Here is a 25,802-nt window from a genome sequence, read left to right as displayed (position 1 = left end):
TAGCTCTGCCCTCCCCTTTGTGTTTCTTCACTCTACCTTTGCTAAAGTAGCTCTTGCGGATGATATCCAGGTGCTTGGGCCTGTCTTCAATGGTGAAGTATCTCTGATGGTGGATATCTGGGGCACGGAGAAGCTCTCTGGGCCCGGCTGGCTTCACCTGCTCTGCTTTCAGGGCGATGGCCTGCTCCAGCAGGCCCAAGTTCCCTCGGGTCATGTCAAACATCTCTGACTCGTCGGTCACCGTGGAACGCTGCGAGAGGCTGTCCTCATCATCTCGCTCGCCGTCTCCCTCCAAGTCGTCAAAGTCTTTCTCGTCCGACTTATCTGATCGCACTTCAATAATGTCAGGAGAGGCCGAGGATGACGGCTTGTGGATTTTAAAATTCTCCCTTCTGGGGATGGGGAAGTAGTCCTCCAGTGGACTGGTCCTGTGGGAGCTGAAGCTCAAAGGAGGGCTGGTCGTGTAGTTTTGAAGTGAGCTAGGCTTATGTGAGTCATATTTCTCAAGTGGACTGGCCTTGTGGTAGTTCTGGAGGGGGCTTTCCCCGTGTGAGTTGTAGTCCTCCAGAGGACTGGCCCTGTGGTCTTCAGCCTTGATGTGTGTTCCCTGAGCTGCTGCTGTGCTGGTGATGGTGCAGACGGCAGTTGGCACATCAGATATGGAGAAAGCACGGCCCATGTGCTCCTCTTTATCTCTCTCTTCATCCTCCTCATCGTCTTCTTGAGTTTCCTGCCTCTGCTGCACAGACACTACCATCTCTTCCTCTTCCTCCACATCCGCCTCATGTTTGATGTGTTCATGGTGGATCCCCTGGGTCAGATACTCTCTGCTCACATCTTCGTCCTCCTGTTGCTCCTCCTCCTCTTCATCTGCCTCCCTCTGCAGAACAGATGACTCCTCCAGCACTTGAACTCTGTGTGCCACCTCCTCTTCCTCATTCACGTCCCCCTCCTGCTCATCACTCGCTTCTTCACCCCGCTCAGCTGCCATGCTGACATCTTCAGTCTCCATAGCAACAGTCTGCTGAATGGCCACGCTTCCAACATTGTTGCTGAAGACTCGGCCCAGGTGGAGGAGAGAGTTGGCTACTTCTTCGGCGCTCTGTGAGGGACACTCCTCGGCTGCAGGTGTCGCCGCTCTGAGCTCAGGCTCGATGATCACACACTCTTCGTCTGTGGAAACAAAGATGAAGAGGTTACAGCAGTGACACACAGGAATGAGTGAGTCATGCGGTGAGCACAAGCTGTTGTCAGCAATATCTCTTGCATCTCCTCCTAAGTCATTCACTGTGAACGGAAAAATGAAATAAAAACAACCTGCTGTGACAAATCTGTGGATGTGAAGCAGCTTTTAGATACAAGCGTCAAACCAGCTCATTCAGTCCTGGTGTCACCAGTGGTCATCAGGAGGTTCCGAATATCTGGCTTACTTGAACTAAACATGCCCCACATTCTTTATTGAGTCGATCTGTAGTTTTAGTCATCCAAAAGAAGACTCTGTGCTTATTTCACATAGCCCAATGCACTTCACATTGATATCATTTCTGATATGCAGTTTGCTGCATTATTGGACAATTTCTAAATTTGGACTGCTTTGAAAATTATGGGGCTCCAAGGCTTTTTTGACCTGGATTAAGCTTCTCTCAGCTAATGTCCATTTTTTTTTGGTGGTTTTACCACCACGAGAAAAATGTTTCCCAAATGAAAGAATGTCAAATCAGAATTTATTTTCCTCATCAAATATTTGATTGACATAAGTATGTATTTTTGTAGTTGATTACAGGAGCATTCCACTTATATCTTACTTATCAACTCCTCAGGAGGAAGACCAACAAACAGGAGTTTGAAAAATATTACGTCAGATTTTACCGGGGAAGATCTAAAGCTGGGTCTAAGGTCTTAGTAAAAAACACATTTGGAAGCTGCATTGTGGGAAATGTGGGATTTAGTGCTTGTGAATCTCAACCCATACAAGAGAATTTAACAATCAGGATGTGTCTGCCTCTGTAGCTGAAGTAGTGTGAAAAAGGTTTTTTTGTGAGTTTCTCAGCTTTATGAAAAAATATAATACTAAGTCAACAGAGTTTTAAATCAAAGCAAACGTGTTGATCTACCCCTCATTTCTTAATATTTTGCTTCCCCTCAGACTTTCTTGTAATATTTTAAAGTGATCTTGAGCAACAGTTCTCCAGGTTTTCTGAAGGTCTTTCAAAGTTTTTCTTTGGACAATGGCTGCGTTTTCACTCTTTTTCAGTCCAGTCCATGTACCTGACCATTTTCAGAGAAATGTTTTTTTATTAAGCCACTTAACACTGACTTATGAATCATTCAAGCAGATAAAAGACATCTGAAGGGATGAACCAGTGTTGTGTTTACATATAACAGACAATTTAGCAAAGACCTTATTATAAGTTGTATCTTTAGGCACTTGGTTACTAGCAGCCTGTCACAAAGACACATCATTTGTTCCCATTTCTTTCGTTGCATCTATGAAAAATGCCAAAGATAACACAGTTTCAGTAACACAGAAAATAGTATTTTTGTACTGAGTGAATGTATATCAGACATTCTGCTTGTTGAGTAACAAACTCATTAAACAACTAATTATTTCAGGAATACCTTCATCCAGTGCAATTTTCCCCTCTTTCTGACATGACTGTTCCTCCTCTTTCTGTAGTGTCTCCTCCTCTTGTCCAATTGTCTGTTCATCCTGACTGAGGTACATAGGTGTCACCTCCTCTCCCTCCTCCTCTACTTCTGCATCCTTCTCCACCTCCTCCTCTTCCTCCAGCTCCTTGGCCTCTTCTGCTTTCCCTCCATCCTTCTCTCCTTCGCCGTCGGCCTCACTGCTGGCGTCACTCTCGGCGCTGAAGCCTTCGTCCAGGGCGAGTTTCAGGGGGTGGGACTTCCTCTTGGATGCAGGTCTTTCGGTTTCCTGCTCGGTCTCTGCTTCCTCCAGACGGCGCTTTCTTGCTATGGGGCAACCCAGAATGCTTGTCAGAGGGAAGAGAGAGAGAAATAAATGGATTCATTAATATCAGAAACAAACTGACATGTCCAATAAAATATAATCCGATCCACGGAAAGATGGAGGGTGTGTTTTGACATGAAGAAGCATGGAGCAGTATGAGTCAACACATGTGGCCTGAGGGTGGCGCCATGCACGCTCACTCAGACATCACAACCAATCTCAGCCAATTGAGTGGAACGTTTAATGAACAACTTGTATGGAGAGGCGGGCAGGAGAGGCAGCGAAGGGTGAAATCCAATAAACTCTCTCTTATTCTCACCTGTGAGACGCAGAGGGAGACTGAGGGACGATCTATAAACAAAGTGCATCTGAAATTGCCTGCTGAACGAATACACATGTAAACAGATAGCTAATATCTTCCCCTCAATAAAGAGGAGTCACAAGCCACTGAGCTGCCCTGAGTCTACTAGAGTCTCTGTGGGCGACGGCGCAGGCGAGGAATGGAAGGAGGGAAAACGAAGCCGGAGTAAAACCTGAAGAAATCACATCTCACTGCTGTGAGCTTTAAGCTCAGATTTAAAGGCCCAGAGAGTTTGTTGTAAACTCCAGCACGGCTACTCTCACTGGAATAGGATTATCTTATAATTATACTGGAAAATTGCTCTGTTTTTTTCATTATCATTTGGCAAGTGCATTTAAAACTCATTTATATCAGTTAAACCTTGACTACTATATAAAAAATAAAATCAGAAGAATCTCAGGAGCTCTAAAACTTGTGACTTGAATTTTGTACGGAGACCACTCAGGAAAAAAAGCTCAGATTTAGGACTTGAGAGGTGATAAAGGGACAGAAGCGAAGAATATATTTAGAAACTAGTGAAATTTATTGAATATGGTCCAACAGAAAGGGAATATTATTACTATTTTGTGGAACAAGACCTCTATTTTTTTTATTTAAGTAACATAATATAGTTTCTACTACACAACAGGGCAGTTTCATATTTCTTCAAATTAAAAATATGGATTAAAGTGGAAATTGTATCAGCAGTAAGCCTCCCTTTTTCATCTGGAATCATCTAATCTGGCTGTGTCCACAATAAGCATACCTGCACCTTTAAAGTTAATTAATTAAGATGTTCTGTATTGTTTGTTTTTCCTCTGTAAACCCCAGGGAATCGCAATATTTCATGGTTGCGAGCAGTGACTTATTGAAGTCTCGTTTCCATCTGTTCGCATTTTAAAATATTCTTTTGTTTTGTCAGGACTCCTGGTCTGCCATATCAATATGAGGAAGTCACTTTTCACTAAACTCATGCAGTTTTTAGATAAAAAAAAATAGTCTGTTTAACCAGGTTTTCTTTTGTGGGGGTAATGTGGGTAAAACTGCTATAACAAGGCAATTCAATTCTTTAGCACTGGCAGTAGCAGTGTATGCATCCTCTGTGCTTTTTGGGCTACAATGGATTCAGAACTGGTTCAGTAACTACCACTGTCTCCCAGGGGAAATGTTTGTAACAACGAAAACATGAAGGGATGGAATTAAGATGTATTCTACAGACTGGGTTGGACCACAGTTTCTGATAATATCTTGGAGATAATTAGTTTATCATTTTTGATTGGACCGTGGATGTCCCACTCTGTATAACAGAGAGTGAGCTGCCAGCTGTCTTCCAGAAAATTGAGCATTGCCCACTCATGCAGCCCTGAGCGCAGCGGCCTCGGTGAAAACTAGCATGTGCACCCAGATGTTGATGTTGATCAGAGCCGAACCCGATTAAAACCTGTGCTTACTGCAGTCATTTGATACAGTACTGAAAGCTGTTTAAAAACATTCACATTTTTTAAATGAATGTGAGTATTTCAGTGTTATTATCGGACTTTAAGGTTGTAAAACAGTACATTTTAACCCCAACAACGATTGTTTCCTTGAGTCAACCAAATAGTTTTAATGCCTAAACCCTAGCAGAACATCAAGATTTAAGTAAATGCAACAGTGAGTCTGGTTGTAGTAATTTTTGCTTAGGGAGACTCCAAACTGACTGAAATGTCTGGGTAGCAGCCATGATAAGAGCTGGTCAGATCCTCTAAAGGAACGCCTCCTTGGACAGGAGATAATTCCATCCCACAATTTCTTTTTTAGTGATGATTCATTATTTCTTTAAATATGGTACTAATTGGGATTGATTTAGGTAAATATGAGGACAAGAGGGTGACAACATCTTCCACTTGTGGAAGGCTTTTTTTCTTAACTTTTTTTAATAAACAACCTTAATAATGAAGTAAAACTTGTCATATCTAATTGTGATATATATCAGATGTCCCTAAAGTGATAATACTCCATCAGAAAAAGTATTTAAAGCGATTTCTGTAGAATATTTTAAAACTGCTCTGGTCTCAGTGCTGCAAACCCACATCATAGCTAGGAGTAAGAGTGGTCAGATTCTTATTGATTATTCTTATTGAGTCCTAACATATTTCTCTCATCATCTCTCCCTGATCTCATGACATTTTCAAACAAGTTCAAGAAAAAGTGCTTAGGAAAAGACTATAAGAGGTCATTTTTCCTAATATTTGACACCACCCAGTATGTGAAACCAAAAGGCTCATGTAGGTGTGCCCTGTCTCCTCCATCCACTTGTTGCTCATTAATACAACTCCAGAAGACATTTAGTACGTATTGCTTCATGGATGCCGAAAAGAATCTTGCACGCACCTCAGGGACTTGATAAAACAGCCAAATTTGACACACGTGGAGCTGCTCTCTCAGCTTGCTTGTTTTTACGGAGAGGATTTTCTAATTATATGACACAACCAAACTACCAGTTTCCCCTGATTCCTGTAGCTCCATTATCAGTGCATGAGGTATTGATCTTCTCATTTAACTGTCCACATTTTCTTTTAAAAGCACAAAGCAGACGCTGTGGGGCAGGGAGGGCGAGGAGGACAGACAGAATAAGGACAGACAGAGGGTGGGTTTTTAATCCGCCCTACCTTCTGTGTCGTGAGTATCTCCCACTGATATGGCCAGAGCCATTGCATCCAGGGGTGGGGCAGCTGGATGGGATGGATGGATGGAGGTTAGAGATATGTTTAAGACATGAGTGCATTTTAGTCCCTGTGCAGCAGCAATGATAACCACAAGCAATACAAAGAAAATTAAGATAAACAAAACAAAGCAAAGACATGCAAACTGAGCAAACGTGTCACACAAATGCACATGCACAAAGATATGCGCCCTGTCCAGCAGACACACATAATACATGAAAGCAGGTGGCAACAAGCCGGAAAGGCATAATATTGTATGTCGTACATCAACCCTGGCCTATATCCTGTTACTATGAGCGATAAGAATCAGCCGAGACCTGCTGTAATTTCCCCTGCTCTGCTCTCTTCACCAGTCATCATCATCATCATCAGGCCTCACTCTTTCTCTTCTCTCTCAGTGCTTTGATTCAGGTTGCTATGACCCCTCAGGAAGGCTCATTTCAATTCTCATTAACTTCCCCCAGCAATTGCCCTTTATTACTCCAATTATCCTTATTATTAATTTCACTTATTAAAAAATGATGCATTTGCATTTTAAATGAGGCGCTCCCTGGCCTTCCCCACTGCTTCACCCCCCCTTAATCCCAAAACCTGAAGCTTTTTTTGGAGTGCTGAGTACAGATCAATGCTCTTTGGTGAAGTGTGACAAAATGAGGGAGGATAAAAAAATCATTTAGGAGGAGGGAGGGGAAAAAGGACAAGTGGCCTGCTGGCCCTGAAAGTTGTCGCTTGGGTGGTAAGCTATGGGGAGGAGTGAAGAGGAGGAGTAAAAGCAAAAAGTAGATAATCGCCCTTCACCATCCACTGTCCTTGTACTGTATCCTGCAATCGGATGGCAAAAAGATCACACGCCCCTTTCAGTGCATCTACTGTATGTGTTCATAGCAGGAAATAGCAAAAGGCTGTGAAAAATCGATAGCAGCCTGTTGGAGCCACTGAACACGAGCCGAGAAGTGCTGATGACAGGAAATAAAAACTAATAATATACAGGATCATCTAAAGAAGAACCGATAGTCTATGAGTGCTTGGGAAGCTGCACGGCGGTGCACATAAAAGAACTTTATGAAAGGGATTTGCACAAAGATGAAGGTGTCTCCTTACCTCAGCTCTTGTCCTACGAGCTCAATAGGAACTGAAAGAAAGGGGGAGGGAATGGGGGGGAGAAGCAGGGAGAACAAAGGTGAATGACTGCTCAGAACGCAGCGCTGCAAAAAGAAACTCAGATCAATAAATCACAAATGCACACGAATCCCATGAGGATTTCCTCATAGAGGCTTACACACTGCTGACTGCATGATCAGGAGAAAAAAAATACACCTTCAGTCTCCTGAGTTTACATACAAGCATGCACACATATCTACACCCTAAACAAACAGGAGTGTAAGCTCCTGTGTGCTGAAACACATTAAATAAATAACACACATACAAACAAGCAGAGAAAGCCCATATCAGCTGAACTGTATATTGCAGCTGAGAAAAAAAAAGTGACAATTATATGTACACTTCAGCATTAAAACAAGATTAATTGTTACATTTTAGCTATCATAATTGGGAAAATTAAATTAAAAAGAAAACTGCCTTCATCAGTAGAAAACAGCATATCTTTCAGGGACAACTTATAGTAATTGGCTTCAAAACATAAATCAAGCTCTGCTCACAACAACACGCACACATTGCTCTCGGCTGGCTATGGGCATCGATTGGGAGTTGAGCGATAGAATGAGTTTGGAGAAATATCCTGTTTTCATTTGGAGCAGAATGAGAAAACAATACCATCCTGGCGAATTCAGTTTGGGCTCCAATATCAAATGCATTAATCACATGTCAGAAAGACCTCGGGTATCAAGACACTCCAAGAGCACAGAAAATAATGTTGGTGTGTATGTGTGTGTGCAGCATCTCAGTTTCTCAGTCTTTCATCATGCATTTGGGATGACTGGACGCTGTCTTGCGCTCTGAATGCTTTGTGAACTGTTGCTCTGCTGTCTCCCTTCTAAACATCCACCACACATGCTTGCAAACAAAAGCACACAGAGACATATATAAATATGTACATAGACACTCATTCAGCAACACGCCACACATCACGTACAGCCACAATCTCATGTGCACATACCCATAAACACACTGTATTTATAATGAACACAAGCGCAAAATATTATAACAATGTCTGTATATGGAATACAGAAAGAATGGGGCAAGTATGACATGGCTAGAAGTCCTCTTGAGCATTGTGTAGAAGTATTGAGGCAGCCTCCATATCTTTACATTTTGCTCCCCAAGGCCAGACTTTCTTGTAATCTTTGAAACTGGTCTTCAGCAATAGTTTCTCAGACTTTCTGAAGGTCTTTCAAAGTTTTTCTTTGGACAATGCTTTTTCATTCATTTTCAGTCCCGTTCTTGATCCTGACCATTTTCAGAGGAATATATTTCTATTCTTTTAATGTTTGTTTGTTTGCTAAGTTACTTAATACTGACGTAATTCAAGTATAAAAAAGAACATATTAGTCCAAGTGAAGGTTTTTCCACCATCACTGTTTTTCTCTTGCTTGCAGTATGTGCAACATTAACATTTAGCTGCTCAAAAAATATACAAAATAAATGTTAAAGTTGACTTTTTTTCTATGCAGATTATTAATCATTGTGAGTTATGACTACTAGACTTCTGTGTTTCAGCCAAAATGACTAATAAAATATGCTCTTATGGGAGCGTTCTTGCTCATTTCAACAAAGTGCATACTTGACTAATTGTGTGTTTGAATAAGTAAATCTAAATAGCTTATTCAAGAATAACTTAATCAAAGTTAATTACATGGATTTCATCTGAGTTGGCAGCAAACGAGACAGCAACTGCTACATTGCTAAGCAAGACTAGTTAGCTTTTAGCAGCGTGACTTTAACTGTTTAAGACGATTTTTGTCCAATATGATTATATTCAGTTGCTGTCTTATTAATTAAAAACTCTACTATTAAAGTGTTGGGCTATAAATTATATTTTTCAAATAGCCCAACAGGAGAAAAGGGCAGGTATATAGCTTTAACTAAGGCTATCTCAAATTTTACCGTCGACTAGCCAAATTGCAGTGGTTAGCACAAGCTAGATTTCCAGTTTGTTTTTTCTTCCCAAAATATTCATCTTATAATTATGTTTAAGCACTATACAGTACTATAATTGTATGTAATTAAATGAAATGTCAGAAAATTATACAAATTGTTTTGCACTTTGTCCATATAATGTATAAAACAGATGGACGTAGCCTGTCACACAGCAAAAACCCAGCCAAATAGAATGATTTAAATATTATAAATTATAAGCAATATCAATGCCTACAATACAAGAAAATCTGACTGGCCAAGATTTTTAAAACAAACAATGTATTTTCTAGGCTTTGCAACCCCATATATATCTTGACACTAGAGTGATGAGACTAAACACGGCGACAAAAAAGTATATTTATAATTATTTTCATTTTGGTTCAACTTACTTGGATCCTGTAACAAAACCCATAAGTTAGAATATATCATAAGGACAAAAGCATTGGGAAAAGAACCCTGGGAAGAGGAATGAAACGTATGCTGTCTTGACTGAATATATGTAATCTGAATTAGATTTTTGTTTTTTGCAGTACCAATAAAAAATTAACCAAGTCTCTTTAACTTGCATTTTTTTCCAATGACCAGCAGAGGGCAACTCTTTGGGCAGCAAAAAGTAGTTTTATTGTATAAAAATCTTATTTTTTTCAAATCATCCTACCAGCTTGATTAATTTACCAACTGGGTTTCTGGTCCTCATGAAATTTAACATCTTTAAAATACTGTTGACCTTTTCAGGCAATAAAGCAACGTGTGCTTTGGAGCAGGTCTACTTTGTGATGACAGCCCAATTGTTCAGGATTGTCAATCAGATCCAAATTTTTACTCATTATGTCTGAGTCAAAATGGCTTCACGGCTTCAAAACAGCAGTCTTTAAACCACTCAAATAGGCGACTTTGTGTTGACTTTGACAATGTTTTGAGTAGAGTTTCTGGTTTTGTCTTCGTCTTTGTAAAGAAGAATTGTCTGAGATTCCACCAAAACTCACCTCTGATTCCCTTGGACCGAGTTCGAGTTCGTTTGTCGTCACCCTCTACACTCATCTGTGATGAAAGGAAGAGACAGAAAGAGCAAGCAGAGGAAATGGGGGGAGAGAAGGAGAGCCATCAGTGGTTATTTCTCAATGTTCTCACTATATTCCACCACACATCCAGATTTCATTGTCCTTGCTTTCCTCTGCTTCAAAACAGCTGCTATAATAAGCCTTGTTCAGAACGTTCCCTTTGAAACTCACCAAAGGTAACGCTGACGCAAAGAGGCGATCATATCTTTTATTCTCACAAACAGCGCTCCCCATCTTTCCTCCCTTGTTGTGTTCTGTCACGGAAAAACCAAAACACACTCGAAACAAACTGACTAACATCATGTTTACTTCATCAAACATAAGGTTTACGTGCCTCCAGCCTTGTCACCCCCACACACACCTCCCATCACCAACCCCCCCTGTAATTTCCTATTCTTTCCAATTTCCAATCTGAGTGGTGCTCATGATTGTAGTCTATGCAGAGGCAACAGGCGGCGCCCGCTCAGGGGCCATGGCCCCTATAAGCAGAGGGACTGACAATCATAACTATGCTGAATATAAATAATAAAGCAAATACACAAATGCTGCTAAAAGGCCACTGTAATAACCCTTTTAAGAAGAGGAGTTATTTGTGTGGCGTACTCGGTGCTTACTTCTAGCTCAGCTTTTAAGCCACAAAAGAGCAGGTGTTAACCCTGCTGCCTCACAAACACACACACACCTCGACCACACCTCCTCAGCACTACCTCTCCACGCTCAGCACTGCTCTCGGTGCACTCTGAAGCTATCAGATGCTTTCTAGACACAATGGAGCCATTAGCTTTGATTACTGGAGTCCCTGGTCTCCCCCTTTTTCTCTCTTTCTGTCCCACACTGTCTCCCGTCTGTACACTCCCCATCTTCCTATGCTTTTATCCCCCTAGTTGCCTATACTCCCCTCGCCATGCCCAGCCACTTAGCTGCTTTGTTGCCTCTCTATAGTCAAGTTGGCACTGCCACAGTGGGATTCAAACACGGGGTCCCTGTTTCTCTTCATCTTTTTTTTCCTCCTCCTCCTCTCTATTTGGCATTGCCCCTTTCCTGCTAATAGACCACGTATGAAAAGACTGAGAGAAAGAGGGATGAGAGGAGGATGAAGCACGCTGTTGTTGTTCTTGTTAAGGACCCCCTCCCACCACCACCACTCCCGACGAGTGTACGCTTCATTCATTAGCGTTTAGTGTTTGGCCGGAGGTACAGGTGCAGCCACCAGCCCCTCCCTTCCTGTGTGAGCGTCCACCGCCTCGGCCTGCTCCTCGCCGTTCAGGCCTCGACTCTTTTGATCGAGCGCTGTTAAAGTAGAAGTCAGGCAACAAGCAGCAGCTTTGTGCTCGTCTGAAGGGAGCAGTTGACTCTTCTGAGAGGGAAGAGGAGGGGATGAGTGTGTTGTGGTGACTTTTTGGTCAATTTGTGTGTTGTTTTCTTCAGCCTACATGAGTGTGCGTCTGGCTTCGTACAACGTTATGCACTTGTGTGTATAAACGTGTGAATGGACAGATGTGAAATATAAACACAAGTACAAATTTAAAGTACTTGTACTTCACTTGATAGTTTCTTTTTTGTTGAACACTCAACTCATAGAAAATGCTGTACTGTATTTTTCTTCCTGTACATTTATTTGACGCCCATTTGTTCCCAAATTTTTCTTTAAGACACACTATACACAATCAGTCTATGAATAATCACTGACTGAACTGCCCATCATAGTTAAAACCTACTTTGGCTCAAATAAAATGAAGATGATCTGGTAAGCTGATTGATAATCAAAAGGACAGTTTTACATAACTGGTTGTTGGCACATGAAAAGAATATCGAGCAGCTTATTTTGAAGGGAAAAAGGGATCAAACTCATTTGATTTAATCAAATAAAAGAAAGAGTTGAAAGTTAATCATAAATGTTTTAAACACTGCCTCTGCTGATATCAGGTTTTTAACAATGAGGAAAAAAAAGATTCATTACATCACTATAATGAAACAAGTTTCATTCCTGGGGTTTAAATCAATGCCCAGAGATGTTTTAACAGATTTTGCTGATAATATCCGAACACAGACCATAAGGTAAACATAGTCATAAGTGAAATTAACTTCCCATTTTTGGCTTTTTGGAGCCAGAGCTGCAGAGTGACGGGAAAAAAATGTGTTTCTTTGACACCCAGTATGTTTTGTAACCCTTTCATGTCTTACTCTGTTTGGTTTTTCACATATTTCAGTGACTATCCTGTATCTTATAACATTTTTGAGCAAGTAAACCTGCCTGAGTCATCTCTAACACTTGGTTTAAGAAAGTAATACTAAAGGTTGGTACGATTACATGTCATGCATGTCAAGCTGTGGTTAGAATTTGACTTGGTTGATGAAAGTAACTCTCGAGTTCAGCAATATGTTTTTGCTCTTTGGGTCTCTCTATGAGTTGTGGGGTGTAACACCACATAAAAACAAACCTCCATGTGAGCCCTGCATAGGTACAGCCATACACATCAATTTGTTGCCATTTTGAAGAAGCTACAAAGATGCCATCAAAAGCCCGCAAAAATGTCATGTGACGATAAAGCAAAACAGTGTGGTGCAGGGCTGGAAAGTTGCACTCCAGGGCAGTTTCAGGTCTAGAAATGTGCATGACAAAGATCAATGTACTTTGAAACAAGCAATAAACTCATCATTTTTAGGTTCACAAACTTATCCAGTGTTGCTATATCAAAATATTCAAGACATTCCGCTGCTTCTAACTTTCTCTGTGGGAGATCATGGTCCATGTAAGTACTAATTACGTGCACAGACGTTGTCTTTCAATTACTCAAAAAAGGGTGATTTTGTCAGGTGATGCGGCAGTTATAAAATCAGAATTTTAGCGACAGTCTGGACATGCTTTAACTTGACATGAAGTCTTAATGGGCTACGTTTCAATCACAGTATCTGACGTTTTTAGCCATCTGACAAAATAAGAATATGTGAATGAGTGCAGCTTTATTGAAAATTTGTCTGTATTAATATACACTTACACTTTACTGTTTTTGCAGAAAAAAAAGAAAAGATAGAACTTTGGAGAATGTACAGAGCACCGATCCCTATTTGAGTTAAGTTGAACGTATGCATGCAGTGATACAACAACAGGGACTCTGATCTCGGTTTAGGTACAAACTCCCAAAATGTAAAAATGCAGACCCATATGGATTGCTGCAAATCAAAGAGACAACTGGAATCAAGACCTGACTTGGATTTGCAGTCAACGCTTTGTTCAGAATGATTTTTTCATTTAAAAAAAATCATTAATATGCAACATAGTGATAAACCAAATCCTCGACATTTTCCAGTCATAGTTTGTGTGACTGTATTGCTTTTGCAAGCATTGTCTATCTGGCATAACACAAAAGTTTGAAGAAAATAAAAACTGTTATAATAAACCTTTTATGTATACTACTAGAATATCTACCGAGGTCTTTGTCACCTTAAATTTTCAGAGAAATCCTACTTTTAAGAACGACCAGGCACCAATGCTTTCAAATTCCTTCAGGCTTTGCTTGGCTACGCCTAAAATCACCTTAAATCTTTGGTAGGCTGCAAAGATTCTTATTGTGACCAACAGCCTTTAATTCAATTAAATTTATCCTGATTCTATAACAGGTGTCTGCAGCCATGTTGAATATTTTGCCACTCAAGGGGAATGTCTTGATAAAGTAGGAATGTATGTCTATTCAGTCCATTGGAGTGGGATTGCACTTTAATGCACTTTTGTAATGGCTTCACAGAAAGTCACAACGTATATCTTTTAAAACAATCTATGGATCACACTTATACACTCAATTCAATCTAAGTTATATGTTAAACACAGCAACTTTGCTTTTAAATCTCAGTTTTTCTTGTCGATCATCTAATTATTTCACAGATGGATTATTTTGTTGATAACAGCCTCTGCCATCTCCAAAAGCTCAAAGTGACAAATCAAAAATGTGACTTTTATCCAAAGAAGCCACAACATCCCCACAAAGATGTTTCTGGTGTCTTTATGTATGTCTTTTCATTCACATGCCTCTTTTTGTACAACTGCAAACTAATTATTGAAAACCAGCATCTCAGCATGATTAGAAGTGGTATTGAAGGATAAAAGTGGATGAACCGAATGTTAATAAAGGTTAAATGCATCTACAAAATATGTTATAGAATCATTTAAACTGCTTGAATGTGACCCAACATAAAGGGAGAGGATGTGTATCAATATGAACCGCACATCTATGCTTCATGAAAAAGGTTTTACACTCGGTACTATTCTTTTTCCCTTCCTTTGCATCCTTCCTTACATTGACCGTCACCAAATGAATCAAAACCTGGATAATAAAGTGCTCCTGTTGCTTTCATCTTTGTGTAACCATAGTTACGTACATTTAAAAAGGTAAGCATATCTCAGTTCCCCTCTTTTTCCTGTCCTTTTTCTCAATTGCAGCTCATTAAATTTGTATGAACACAAAGTCGCCGCAAATGAATCCACATGCAGAAAGGCTGGCGTTCACTTGATTTGTCCAATCTCTTTGAAAAGGGCCTTTTCCAATGTGTGTGCAAAACTTGTCCTTTACTTTACAGTCTCTTAATTAGACTCCATGAAAGATGTACGTATGTGGACCTATAGGCGTTGTGGTCAGACATGAGGAAGGGGGTGAAATAAAAAAAAAAAGACAGGGGGAAGGGGGTTGTGTGTATGTGAGGTTTAACGAGTGTAAAATATGTCGAGTTTTAGCAGAGGAAAATAAAGGAGGAGGAGGAGGAGGAGGAGGAAGACACAGTTCATACCTACAGGCTGTGTTGTACATTATCAATTATGTCCTTCTTTGTGTGCAGCGGTTGCTGCAGGACAGCGCTGCTCTGCATTCTGACAGCTCCATGTAAATGGCTGGCTGGGGGCAATGACTTCAGAGAGAAGGTCACCCTTCGTCCCTCGGTGCACATAAATGACTATTTTATTCGTTTTCAGGTTTACAAGAGTAGATGAGGAGAGGAGGGGGTTAAGGTGGGGTGGCGACACAGAGAGAGGAGTTGTGGGGGGGGGGGCGTTCGCAACTGACATCTCAAAAAATTACCTGCGGACAGCAGCTGCCAATTAGAGGCGCACTGCGTGCTTCCCTCGACAGGCAGACCACGCTGCGCGGCCTCCATGTTGGATCATCGCACGGCGAGCCCCTGCACAGTTTCACTTTAATGATTCACACGAGGAAGAGAGCAAATAGCGAGGAAAAAAGGAGGGGAGACATCATGTTTCCCATCTCATATGTGAAAAGATTGAGCATGACCACATATGGGTCATATGTGTGAAGTGAGTCATCCTGGTGTGATTTCAGGGTTCAAATACAAACGTCTTTTCAGCTCCAATACTCAGTCCATTTCATCCAACTCAGTTTTACTATGAGTCTGAAATGATAATAAGAGGGTGTCATAAGGGCCAGGCCCAACAGTCAGAGGCCGCTTCACATGATGTAGTGTTTGAAACCAACGCCTTTCACTCCTCAGCTCGCTCAGTGGCAGAAATCAAACCCAATCAATAAAAGTCATCTCTTCAGATGAACCCGAGCCATCAGGGGGAAGCAAAACTACTTTTACTGAGCCCAAGGGAAAACACCCCCACCCCTCCCTCTTTCAATCTCCCCTCAATCCCTCCATCTCTTTGTTGAATGTCACTCTCAGTTGCAGAGCACTAGAGAAGGGGATCAGGTGTTCTGAGGATGGGAAAACATCCTCGAAATGGTGGCAACGCAGGTCAGAAGTTTCAGAGGGAAGCAGCAGAGATAGGGTTAACGGAGAGGAAAAGATGAGGAAGAGGAGACGTTTTTTCTGCTCTGCTGATAACGCAGAATATCGTGGGCAAAAAAGTATGAGCAGCTCAAGGACGCCCTTTTGAGTTCCTTTTTTTATTGTGTTTCAATAGAGGAAAAAAAAAGTCCTGTGAAGTGAACTCAGCAGCCGGAAAATGCTGAGCTGCGCCATGCTGAGCTTAACTAAACTGAACTGAGCTGAGTGGGGCTGAGGCCAGGGGATGGGCCGGGAGATTTGATGTGCTGCTTGATTCATGTTTTTTCTGTCCAGTGTGGCCGTCAACACCGACCCCCCCAATCCCAGCCCCCATAATGCAACACCACACACACCTCCCCCTTCCCTTCTGCCTCCACCCGCTCTTACTTTCCCCGCTGAGTTAAGGATTGTGGAAATGCCCAGGAAGCAGAATTAGGTTGGAAGGGGCGTTGTAGGTGTGGTGGGTGATGAAGGTGAGGAGGAGGAAGATGGGGGCTTGTCACTCACCATGATTGGTCGACGGCTCTGCAATCTCTGGGAGGCCTGACAGCGGCTGCTAGTCCTCTCGCCTCGTGTCCACCGCTGGTTCACCAGCTCACCCCGAAACTCATTTTCTAAAGAAAAGAAAGAGGAAACAAAGATGGAGGTGGGGCAGGAAGAAAAAAGGGGGGGGCAAGATGAGTTGTCATGTGAAATCATCAGCATCAGCACCAACGGATGGGGCAGCGATTTGGATGAGGGACGGAGCGGAAGGGTGGGGGGTTGGAGCACTGAAGCATGCTGCAGACACTCCTTTATTAACTAAAAGAAGAGTATGTATGCTCCTCACACACACACATACACACAGGCATGGCTAAGTGCCCCAGCTGGGGCCCCTGTCAGTCTGCTATTAGAATCAATCAAATTTGCGCATTTTATCGAGCTTTTCAGGGCGCATATATGAGCGAATGGGGCGAGTGGGGGATGAAGAATGAGGAATGGTCAGTAAATAATGAATCATACATAAATCAAACCTTTTTTCCCCCTCCCCCTGTTCCTTTTTTTTTCATCAAGGTAACAGCTCTTCATCTCATCTCTCTGATGACGGCCCAGGAGAAACGGACTCCTGCAAATCCCTTCCTAGATCAAAGATGCCAGTGAAACAGCAAGAGTTGTCCCAACAGTTTCAAGTTCGGGGGGGAGACGGTTGTGTATTCCACTCTGAACGTCCAAGGCTGAACTTTTTCAACGAGTTAAATTTTATAACACTTTGGAATGAGAGCGGATGTTGCTCCCTCTATGCGTCGATGTGCGAGCTGGTGCGGTGAAATCTGATTCTTTTTCAGATGAATATATATGTTACATCTCTACCCTTTAGCTCTCACCTTTATGTGACTCATGCGTCTTTGCAGTAGGCAGCAGAATGATATGATGAGGAAGTGCCCTTGAGTTTACGGTGACTCCTCTAACTGTACAAGGCTGTCTTTTTGTCTGTCCTCAAGAATCTTAAAGCAAATAAAACTCAAACAGAGAACGGCTTGGGTCACTCTACTGAAGAGGTTAATTAAAGCAGCTCAGGATTTCTGGTGGACATTCATGCTGGAATATTTTCATGTGAATTCTGGCTTGTTCCACATTTGAAATGATTGCAATGTGGGAAAAATCCCTGAACTTTGAAAATCACAGGATACATGCCCCACTCTCATTTTCTCCTGTTTACCATCTTCATATTCTTATCTTCACACTTATATTCTTCACAGTCTTTTCTTGCTTTTCTTTTTTCCTCCACGCTTCTCTGTCCTGTGCATGACCCCACAGCACACACTAAAAGCAGTGAAAATAAAGTAGGGGAGACAACTAAAAGCTGCAAATCCACCACACCCTCCCGACTTTACCCATCAAATGCAAACCTTGCCAAAGCTCAGCCAGCACTCTTTACAAAATGCTTGTTTATCAACTTTCATCCCACCCCCCTCCTCTGTGAAAAAGTGATTACAGCAGCAATACTGTTGGCCTGCATCTCTATCTTCGTCTCAGCTATCTCACAAGCACAAAAACTCTCATCCTTTTCTTTTCCTACCCGTTTTCTCTCTTCTTTCAGAGGAAAGTGAGCATCCGTCCTGTGTTGTTAGTTTGGGGGCCAAGGAGCTGAAAGCCCTTCCTAAATGCCAAATATATAACAGCGCTCTATTAGGACATGTAGCCTCGGGCTGTGTGTCAGCTTCCTCAGTCCTGAGCCACTGCTGCTGCTACAAAAACATAAAACGCATGTGGACATTTTGAACCTGTATCTATTTGATTTTTTAATCACAGAAAAGGCGGCTCAAAGTGATCCTTCTTCTCTTTCATCTGTTGTTTCATCTGCATTCTTCAAACTAATTTGAGCCTCGTCCGCTCAGGATATACACTCTGTTATTGTTTGATCACATGCTGCTAATTCCCACCTAAAAGACACAAAGCTCGTTATTTTGCAGTGAAAATTGGAGGAAGACAAGACAATTAGCCATTCACCGGGGGAGGCTTGGTTCATCAGAGGCAGGGGGGGTGGGTGGGTGGAGGGATGAATACAAAATGAGTGCATTTTTACTGCCAAGAGTCTGTATTTTGAACAAAGCTTGCATTTTTTGACAAGCTGTTTCCTTTTCTCTAAATAAATGAATGACTAAATCAATACATTGATACAGAAAAAAACCTTTTGTCAGAAAGCAAACTTTAGGATCAAGTAATACTATTACAGGGCTGTGGCTTACTCTGCTGGGACAATATAGCAAAGAGGCCTAAATCCGCAGTTAGATTAAATACCAGGGTGTACTGTCTGTAACAGTATTAGAGCACATTCAAGGCCAGGGCCAGCTGTACACCCCTGGTCCTGTTAAGCAGGATTTAGAGACAACTTAGTGTGATTACAACGAGCCGGGCAGGGGAGATAGAGAAATCAAAAGTTGTGCAGCAGGACAGAGTCACCGCTGTTTTGTTTTTGGTTCTGTTTTTGAGTGTGTTGGAGGGAAAAGAAAGGTGTAGAATTTGTAGAATCAGAGTTTGAGATGTTTAGATGAGGTCATTCGAGTCTTCACATCCTGGTCTGAAGGTTAAATAAAGCAAAACGAAAAGAGTCTCTGAGACAAAGTGGCAGATGCTGTCTCTTATCAGCTATGGGATGGGAGTTTAAGGGTGGGGGGATTGAAGGGAAGGCGGCACCATGGTAACCAGCTTTTGGAGGAAGTCCCCTGAGGGCCACCCTGACCTCAGCATCTGAGAAACAGCACAAATGTGGCACCGCTGCTGTTAAAACACAGCCCTAAGTGTAAGGATCTGCTGCACACCTGAAACGACAGCGAGCTTGTGGCGATCCAAACATTTCTGCGTGTCATAGGTCTCCTCTCTGCCCATCTGATGATTTATGCACATTTGGCATACTTTTTAAATTAATTTTCTTTTTCTCTTTTAACACCAGCCGTGAAATTCATTATTTCCAGGCTTTCGTTTTAAATGCCTTCTCTCCATTGAAAGCCCAACCGACCCTGACCTTTGCTTGTGCTGCTTAGATTTCTGATAGGCTTTGAATGAAGAGGGTGCAATTTGGCCCCAGCTGCTCCTCCAACATGTTTATTGCACTCCCTCCTCCGGCACCTGCTATCCCCACCATCGGCTATTCAGCCCTTCACAAATAGAGAGGTTTCCTCCTATCACAGTAACTAAAAAGAAGACACAAACACAGAGGAGCAACTTCATATCAAAGCCTGCTATACTCGTGTCGTTATGGCCTCTGTTGCTAGCATAAGGCACCAATAACCTAATTCTGTAATCCCCTGAAACTAGGCTACATTTTACAGAAAAGTAAACAGAAGAAAAACAATAGGTATTTCATTATTGCTGTCTATGATGTATTAAATCTCCAGCTCAGTTTGTACACCACATAGGTCCAACAACAGACTCATTTAAATAAGCTCTGTCAGGAGGTTTTAACTCCTGAAATACAACATTTAAAACACAGGTTAAGTCAGTGAAACATCATCACATACCAGCCAAACACCACTGAAAATAAAAAAGAAACTTTCATTATTTGATGCTGTTTCTGCACGTGGATGCTTTTCAAGCAAAAAAAAAAAGGCAGAAGGAAAGTAAGTTTAGTCCGTTACCTGTTTTCAACCTTGAAAGATTTAACATGTCTACTAGTGGCTGAAGTTTCTCTGAGGAGCAGCGCTTCTCAGAGCTGAAGCGGTGCTGTGCGGTCAGAGGATGGAGAGTAACTTAAAGAGCGGGTGACATAACACTCCGCGTAACATCATCCTTCATCTCTTTCCTCCATCTTAGGACGCAGGTGCTTTGACAAACAGCGTGGCGCACACAGAGCACATTACGTGGCCATCTAAGCAAAGCAAGAAGGTGGGGCGAGTAGGAGGAGGAGAGGGAGGTGGTAGAGGGAAAGAAACAACGCTAAGGATCGCGTTCTGCACCGAGAAACAGACTCGGGGTGATTCCGACAATATGAGCACCTGGAAATGTGGTGAAATGTGCAGCAGAAGCCTGGCTCTCCGACACCCGGGGTTTATTTCCAGCGTGCTTCTGAGGACTTTTTTTTGTTTTTTGTTTTTTTTTTGTTTTGTTTTATCTGCGCACTATTAAAGGCGGCTGACATTTGAAGAGAGCATCTCTGGGTTTTTTTTGCTGCAGAGGATCAAATGGCCAACCCCTCCCTCCCTCTGCCTCTCACTCCATCCTTCCATCCATCCATCTGTCCATGCATCCACACGCACACAGGGGAGTCCTGCTCAACGCCCACTGTAACATCCAAATATCACAATCCTCTGCTGGACTAGAAACACGCCAGAAACAGAGAAGCGGCGCAGTTTAGTGTGGCGACTAGTACAGTAGACGAGCTAATTTATTCTTGGAGATACAGAAGGTGAAACTAGAGGACAGAGTAGTGAGTGCACTTCAGCTACGACCCAGTCCGCTAAGAGAGCATTCAGAGGAACGTAATAATGTCCCATTTTTATTCTGAGTATGTCTGCTTCACCCCAACCCACAGCTGAACTATCTGACAGAGGCAGAGTGGGAGAGAAGTGGGTAAACAGGCATCATCGAGGTTCCGAGAAAGCGCCATAGTTGGTTTATTCCCTCTTATTGTAAAGGGCACCGGTGTAAACACAGACAACATTAGAGGGCTAAAACAGCATTATCTCTGTTCTAAACGCGAGATGATATAGATTTAAACGAATCAAGTAAAAAACAAAAAGACTTTTTAAAAACTAAAAATCAAGTCAAACTGTGTGGAGATCACGTTTAAGTTTTAATCCATGGTGGCGAAATAGGAAAATTAAAAAAGGGGGAAAACAACATTGAAAGGGAGAAAATCAAGCTCTGCGCGATGCTTTAGATTATTAAAACGATGCGGAGAAACGTCAAAGTTATGCATAAAAATGGCCGGATAATCCCAGATCAATCGTTACAGATCTATCTAACAATCCAAACATAAACACAGTTGATTTGTGATTACCTGTATCCGACAATATTTCCTTTGAGGGTTTGTTCGTCCTTGCTGTGCTCTGAGAGTTGCTGGTCGCTGTCAAGTAGTTTGCTAAAAAGATATCCCGAGTAAAGGTTTAAAAAAACCGATCATCTATCCCGCTACAAACGTCCAGATGTGATAAATAAGAAGAGCGGGGCGAAGGTTGCGGCGGCCTCTCCTACGCAGCGCCTCGGCGCAGGGCTCCGTATCCCGGCGTTAAGATGTACTTGTTTGTAAGCAAAAACATGGCTTCATTTGCCTTTGTCAGCGAGGAAAAAAAAAAAAAAAACGTAATATTGACTTACCTTTCCCTCATGAGCCATTGTACCACCCCCCACCTCCCTCCATCCCATCCCCTCTCCACCCCCGAACCCCCTCCAACTCCTCCCTCCGCCCTGTGCCATGACATCACGGAAGCTGTAGTAAAACCTCCAGCATCAGATGGGCAGGGCTTGAGGTCCCCCCCCCACCTCCCCGCTTTACTACACACTAACTCAGTCGGCATGTGTGCATGAACGCACGCGCACGTAGACATTACTCGCTCTCTCTGTCAAACACACAAATAACCTGAGCCGACAAAACTGACTTCAGGACAGATTTTTGCATGTTTTAACATGCAGCGCGCGAGATTTTCTTCAAAATTAAATCACTTGCTTCCGCCTCCAAATATTTCTGAAACCATTTCACATCTGATGTCAATGCAAAATTACAGACTGAGCTCATATTTTATACACCTCTCCCACTGACAAGTTCTTGATGTTCCGCAGATGTATTATAGAGGTTATACCCACTGTAATCCTTCACTCTATACCCCCCCCCCCCCCCCCCCCCACACACACACACACACACTCATCTTGGAAAGTGGTACCGTCCAATAATTCATTCAAGTGAACTTTTTTTTTAATCTTAGGCTGAAAATTGATGTAGTAGTTGTATGCATCTGATAACTCTTGTATGGGAAGTGGGGGTTTAACGACATATATGCAGAGATGCAGGTCTCCAAGGGAGCTTTACTAAAAAAATTATTTATGCTCTGGGGAGATGAGAGGATGGCAGCCGGTATCAGTTTGAATTATCACGGTGGGGAAACTGCTCCAGAGGCAGGAGTTTTGAGGAGTGATCACTGTCAGAAATCAGATGTTTTGATAGTTTTTAAAGTGCCAGCGCGGTTTTGAACAACAAACAGCCGAGTGCAACTTGGAGTCACTCCCAAACGTTGCTCACACCGTGGGTTTGCTTTGCTGTTTTGAAACCATTAGTGGAAATGACAACCATTCATTACAAGCCATTTGAGAATAGTCCCCACAAATGCCATCCTTTATCTGCTGTCTCCACGCTGGGTACGCAGGGAATATTCAAAAAGCCCAACCTTCAGCTTTCAGAAATTCTATTAAATTCTTATCTCTTTGCAGCAGGCTCTTTTTGTGCAATCCCATTGTTATGCATTGGAGCTGAAATCAATCATCGGCCGTGCACGCTGCCATCAGTATGATTTCAGATGGTGGGTGCGGAGAGGGGAAGGATTCACAAATGCAGCAACAACACCATCGACAAACGAATAAACAAAAGACGAGGAAATAAGGAAGATTCCCGATCGGACGGAGGGTGGAGCCGTGTGGAAAGTTGGGACCTGTACAGGTCAGGTGTGAGCTGAGGGGCTCCACAGCGGGTTTTTGGAGATTATAAAGCAGTTAGAAAGTAGCTGTTTCGACGTGAAGCAGTGAAATACACCCAAATAACTAAATGTTTCCACTTTGGAGAGCTTTAAGGACTATGGACAGCTCCAAAGTGCTGAGAGGGTGTGTGTGTGTGTGTGTGTTCAGGACTCTGGACAGCTCCGGCCCGAACAATACCACTGAAAGTCATTGTTGAAGCAACAAAAGCCTTTGTTTGAGCACTGTTCAGACCATCAGAGGAAAATCAAGTTTAATGGCCCACACAAAACTCCAAATTTTGAAAGTAATCTTTTAGTTTGGCCAATGTTATATCCCTCCACTTATCTGAGCACCTTTCACGTATTTCCGTTTTTCGATTAAACTTTGATTTAATTCAAAACATCCTTTAAAAGGGCAAAACTGTTAATTAATTCACATTATCCTTTTATTGACACTGGCTGGCCACAAACACACTTTACTCAATGTATATTTAAAAAAAAACTTAAAATAACTATCAGATCGTTTTCGTTTGTGTTTAATGATAAAATTAAAACGTGGAAGATTGTTGGGAAAGTTTCCTCTGTTGCTCCAGAAACTGTGCCACTAAAATATAATCTATAGTAAAGTGAAGTGAATTATGTCTAAAGTAACATACGTGAAACAATCTAAGCTATCCATAAACGTCAATAAATGTTTGATTCTAAACTAAAACTGAGAGAAACCAAAGAAAGATGTAGATTTGAGTTGTTACTGATGAAGCCAACAACTGAAGAGTTAAAGTTAAACTTTCCTTTGAGGGATAAGCCTCAGTAAACCAGCAGCTGGTACCCAATTTTATATCACTCCACTTATCTGAGTACCTATCACATATTTCAGTTTATGTTTCAATGGGTAAGAAAAGTCACGATTAAACTTTATTAACCTGAAAACGTCTTTTAAAGGACAAAACCATTTAAAATAATTTGTTTTATCCTCATTATGAGCTCAAATACAAAAGTATTTTTAAATCCATTTAAAACACACTATGCAATTTATGTATTTAAAATGTCCTTTTCTTATTTTATATTTGAGGATAAAAGTCTAACTCAAAAGATTTAAAGCTCTAAAATCTGTGCCACAAATTAATAAAACCAAATCAAGTTGAAGTGAGTCCTGTCTAATGGAAAATAACTCAAACCCGACTTAAAATCATCAAAGCTACCAATAAACTTGGATAAACGCGAAAAAACTAAGAAAATGTGTCGATTTGAGTCGTCGCTGCTGAAGTAAAGATGAGTGAATAGTTTAAGGCAACTTTCCTTTGAAGGATAAGCCTCAGTGCATCAGCTGGGAAAACTTTTCCTCTGTTGTTCAGAAGTCTGTCTGTAGATGCAGATGGCGCAAAGGCCTGCAGCACTACAGCAGTTGTATGGTGGATATATTGTGCGGAGTCGGGACCGTGTGAGCAGCCAGTATAAATATTACATGGGGGCAGCAGCTGACTGAGCGCTGAGGTTGGGACCGGGGAGGCCCCTATAGTCCCTCGACAGATGGAACAAGCCGACAGACTAACACAACAAAAAAAGTTTTTAATAAGCCCGCAGCTTGGCATTGTCCCTGTGGTACCGAGCCACACGGTCCCCTCGGGGACCAACTGTCCTTTGTCTGGACTGTTTTTAGCTTTCTTACAAAAAGAATCAAAGTTCTATTTTCTACTTTAGACTATTCTGCATATAGAAGTGTTTGCGTCTGGTTGTTTAGAAGTTTTAAACTTAGAGCCGGTGATTAGACAGAGCTGTAATCCTCTTTTAATCATCCTGCACAGCAACAGCTACATTATCTCTAAAAGGTTTTATTTTGACCCACAAAGCTGCAGCAGATTAAACTTCTTTTCAAATAATTTATTTTAAAAACTGTGTCGGTAGAGAAAGAGAGAAGTTCGCGCTTAAACACAGACTTATTCTAAGGAGAAACTCAAATGCCGAAACACAAAGTTCATATTTAAAAGTTTCTACTAAAACTTTAAAACAAGTGAGTCATACGAACCTAAAAAGGTGCGACACAGCTTCATGTTTGCGGTCCTGCTCCTCTGTCTCTCTTCAGTTCCGCAGCGACCGCCAAGTGCCGCCGCAAGTTTTACTTCTGCCGAGCAAAGTTGCTCAAACTTTAGTTCAACTTCCCCCACAGAGTTCAGCAGGTCCGCAGGGGCGGGGCCGAACAGCTGACTGACACACAAGCAGAGCCAATAGGGAGAGGCGGTGTCCTCCTGCTGCCGGGAGCTGCGCCCAATCCCGGCCTCCGAGTGTCAGCTTTCAACAACAATAGCCCCAAACAGCAACAAAGAGCATCTGCTGCGCCCGACAACTTCTCACACTCACAAAGCTCCCCTTTTAAATCTGATGTAAAGCATATAAACCCATAACTCTGTCTACCATCTCATCTAACTGTTTCATCGTGGATATGTGGATCTATTTTTCAAATCTGCACGCTGCAGTGGGACAAAATCCCCCAAAATGGACAGAATATGATGAAGTGCATATTTATTGCTCAAAGTCAACAATAAAGGCCACATGAATACAATAAGAGGGCAGCAACACTCTTATCTGCCCTCCACCATCCATTTTCACATTTTCCAAGTCGTTTTCTTACATGACTGGTGCCTGCTCTGCAGGTTTCAACCACCCCATCATGTGTGACCAAATGTACCAGATGTACAGCTAATTTAGGTA

At 42.0% G+C, this 25,802-nt stretch overlaps 2 protein-coding genes across 6 annotated transcripts in view; both read right to left on the bottom strand.

The window, feature by feature from the left end:
- tmed4 (transmembrane p24 trafficking protein 4) overlaps positions 1–25,802 on the bottom strand; it is a 260,820-nt gene that overhangs the window by 102,702 nt on the left and 132,316 nt on the right. The gene's annotated exons all lie outside the window — the stretch shown is intronic.
- myt1b (myelin transcription factor 1b) overlaps positions 1–25,802 on the bottom strand; it is a 135,270-nt gene that overhangs the window by 23,445 nt on the left and 86,023 nt on the right. For 3 of the 5 annotated variants that reach the window (XM_072367956.1, XM_072367957.1, XM_072367959.1), the window contains exons 2-7: positions 16,456–16,562; positions 10,099–10,153; positions 7,118–7,148; positions 5,963–6,025; positions 2,620–2,993; positions 37–1,173 (exon numbers count right to left, since the gene is read on the bottom strand). In XM_072367956.1, coding sequence (XP_072224057.1) covers positions 37–1,173; positions 2,620–2,993; positions 5,963–6,025; positions 7,118–7,148; positions 10,099–10,153; positions 16,456–16,562 — 1,767 coding nt within the window. Of the gene's footprint in view, positions 1–36; positions 1,174–2,619; positions 2,994–5,962; positions 6,026–7,117; positions 7,149–10,098; positions 10,154–16,455; positions 16,563–20,066; positions 20,540–21,427; positions 21,523–25,802 lie in introns of those variants that run through there. The other 2 variants (XM_072367960.1, XM_072367958.1) reach the window with 2 other exon arrangements.

This window comes from Leuresthes tenuis, unplaced genomic scaffold (genome assembly GCF_036924035.1).
Source record: "Leuresthes tenuis unplaced genomic scaffold, fLeuTen1.0.hap1 SCAF_16, whole genome shotgun sequence".
NCBI lineage: Eukaryota > Metazoa > Chordata > Actinopteri > Atheriniformes > Atherinopsidae > Leuresthes > Leuresthes tenuis.
Note: the sequence above shows the minus strand (reverse complement) of the source record. Positions and strands in the feature narration are given on the sequence as shown.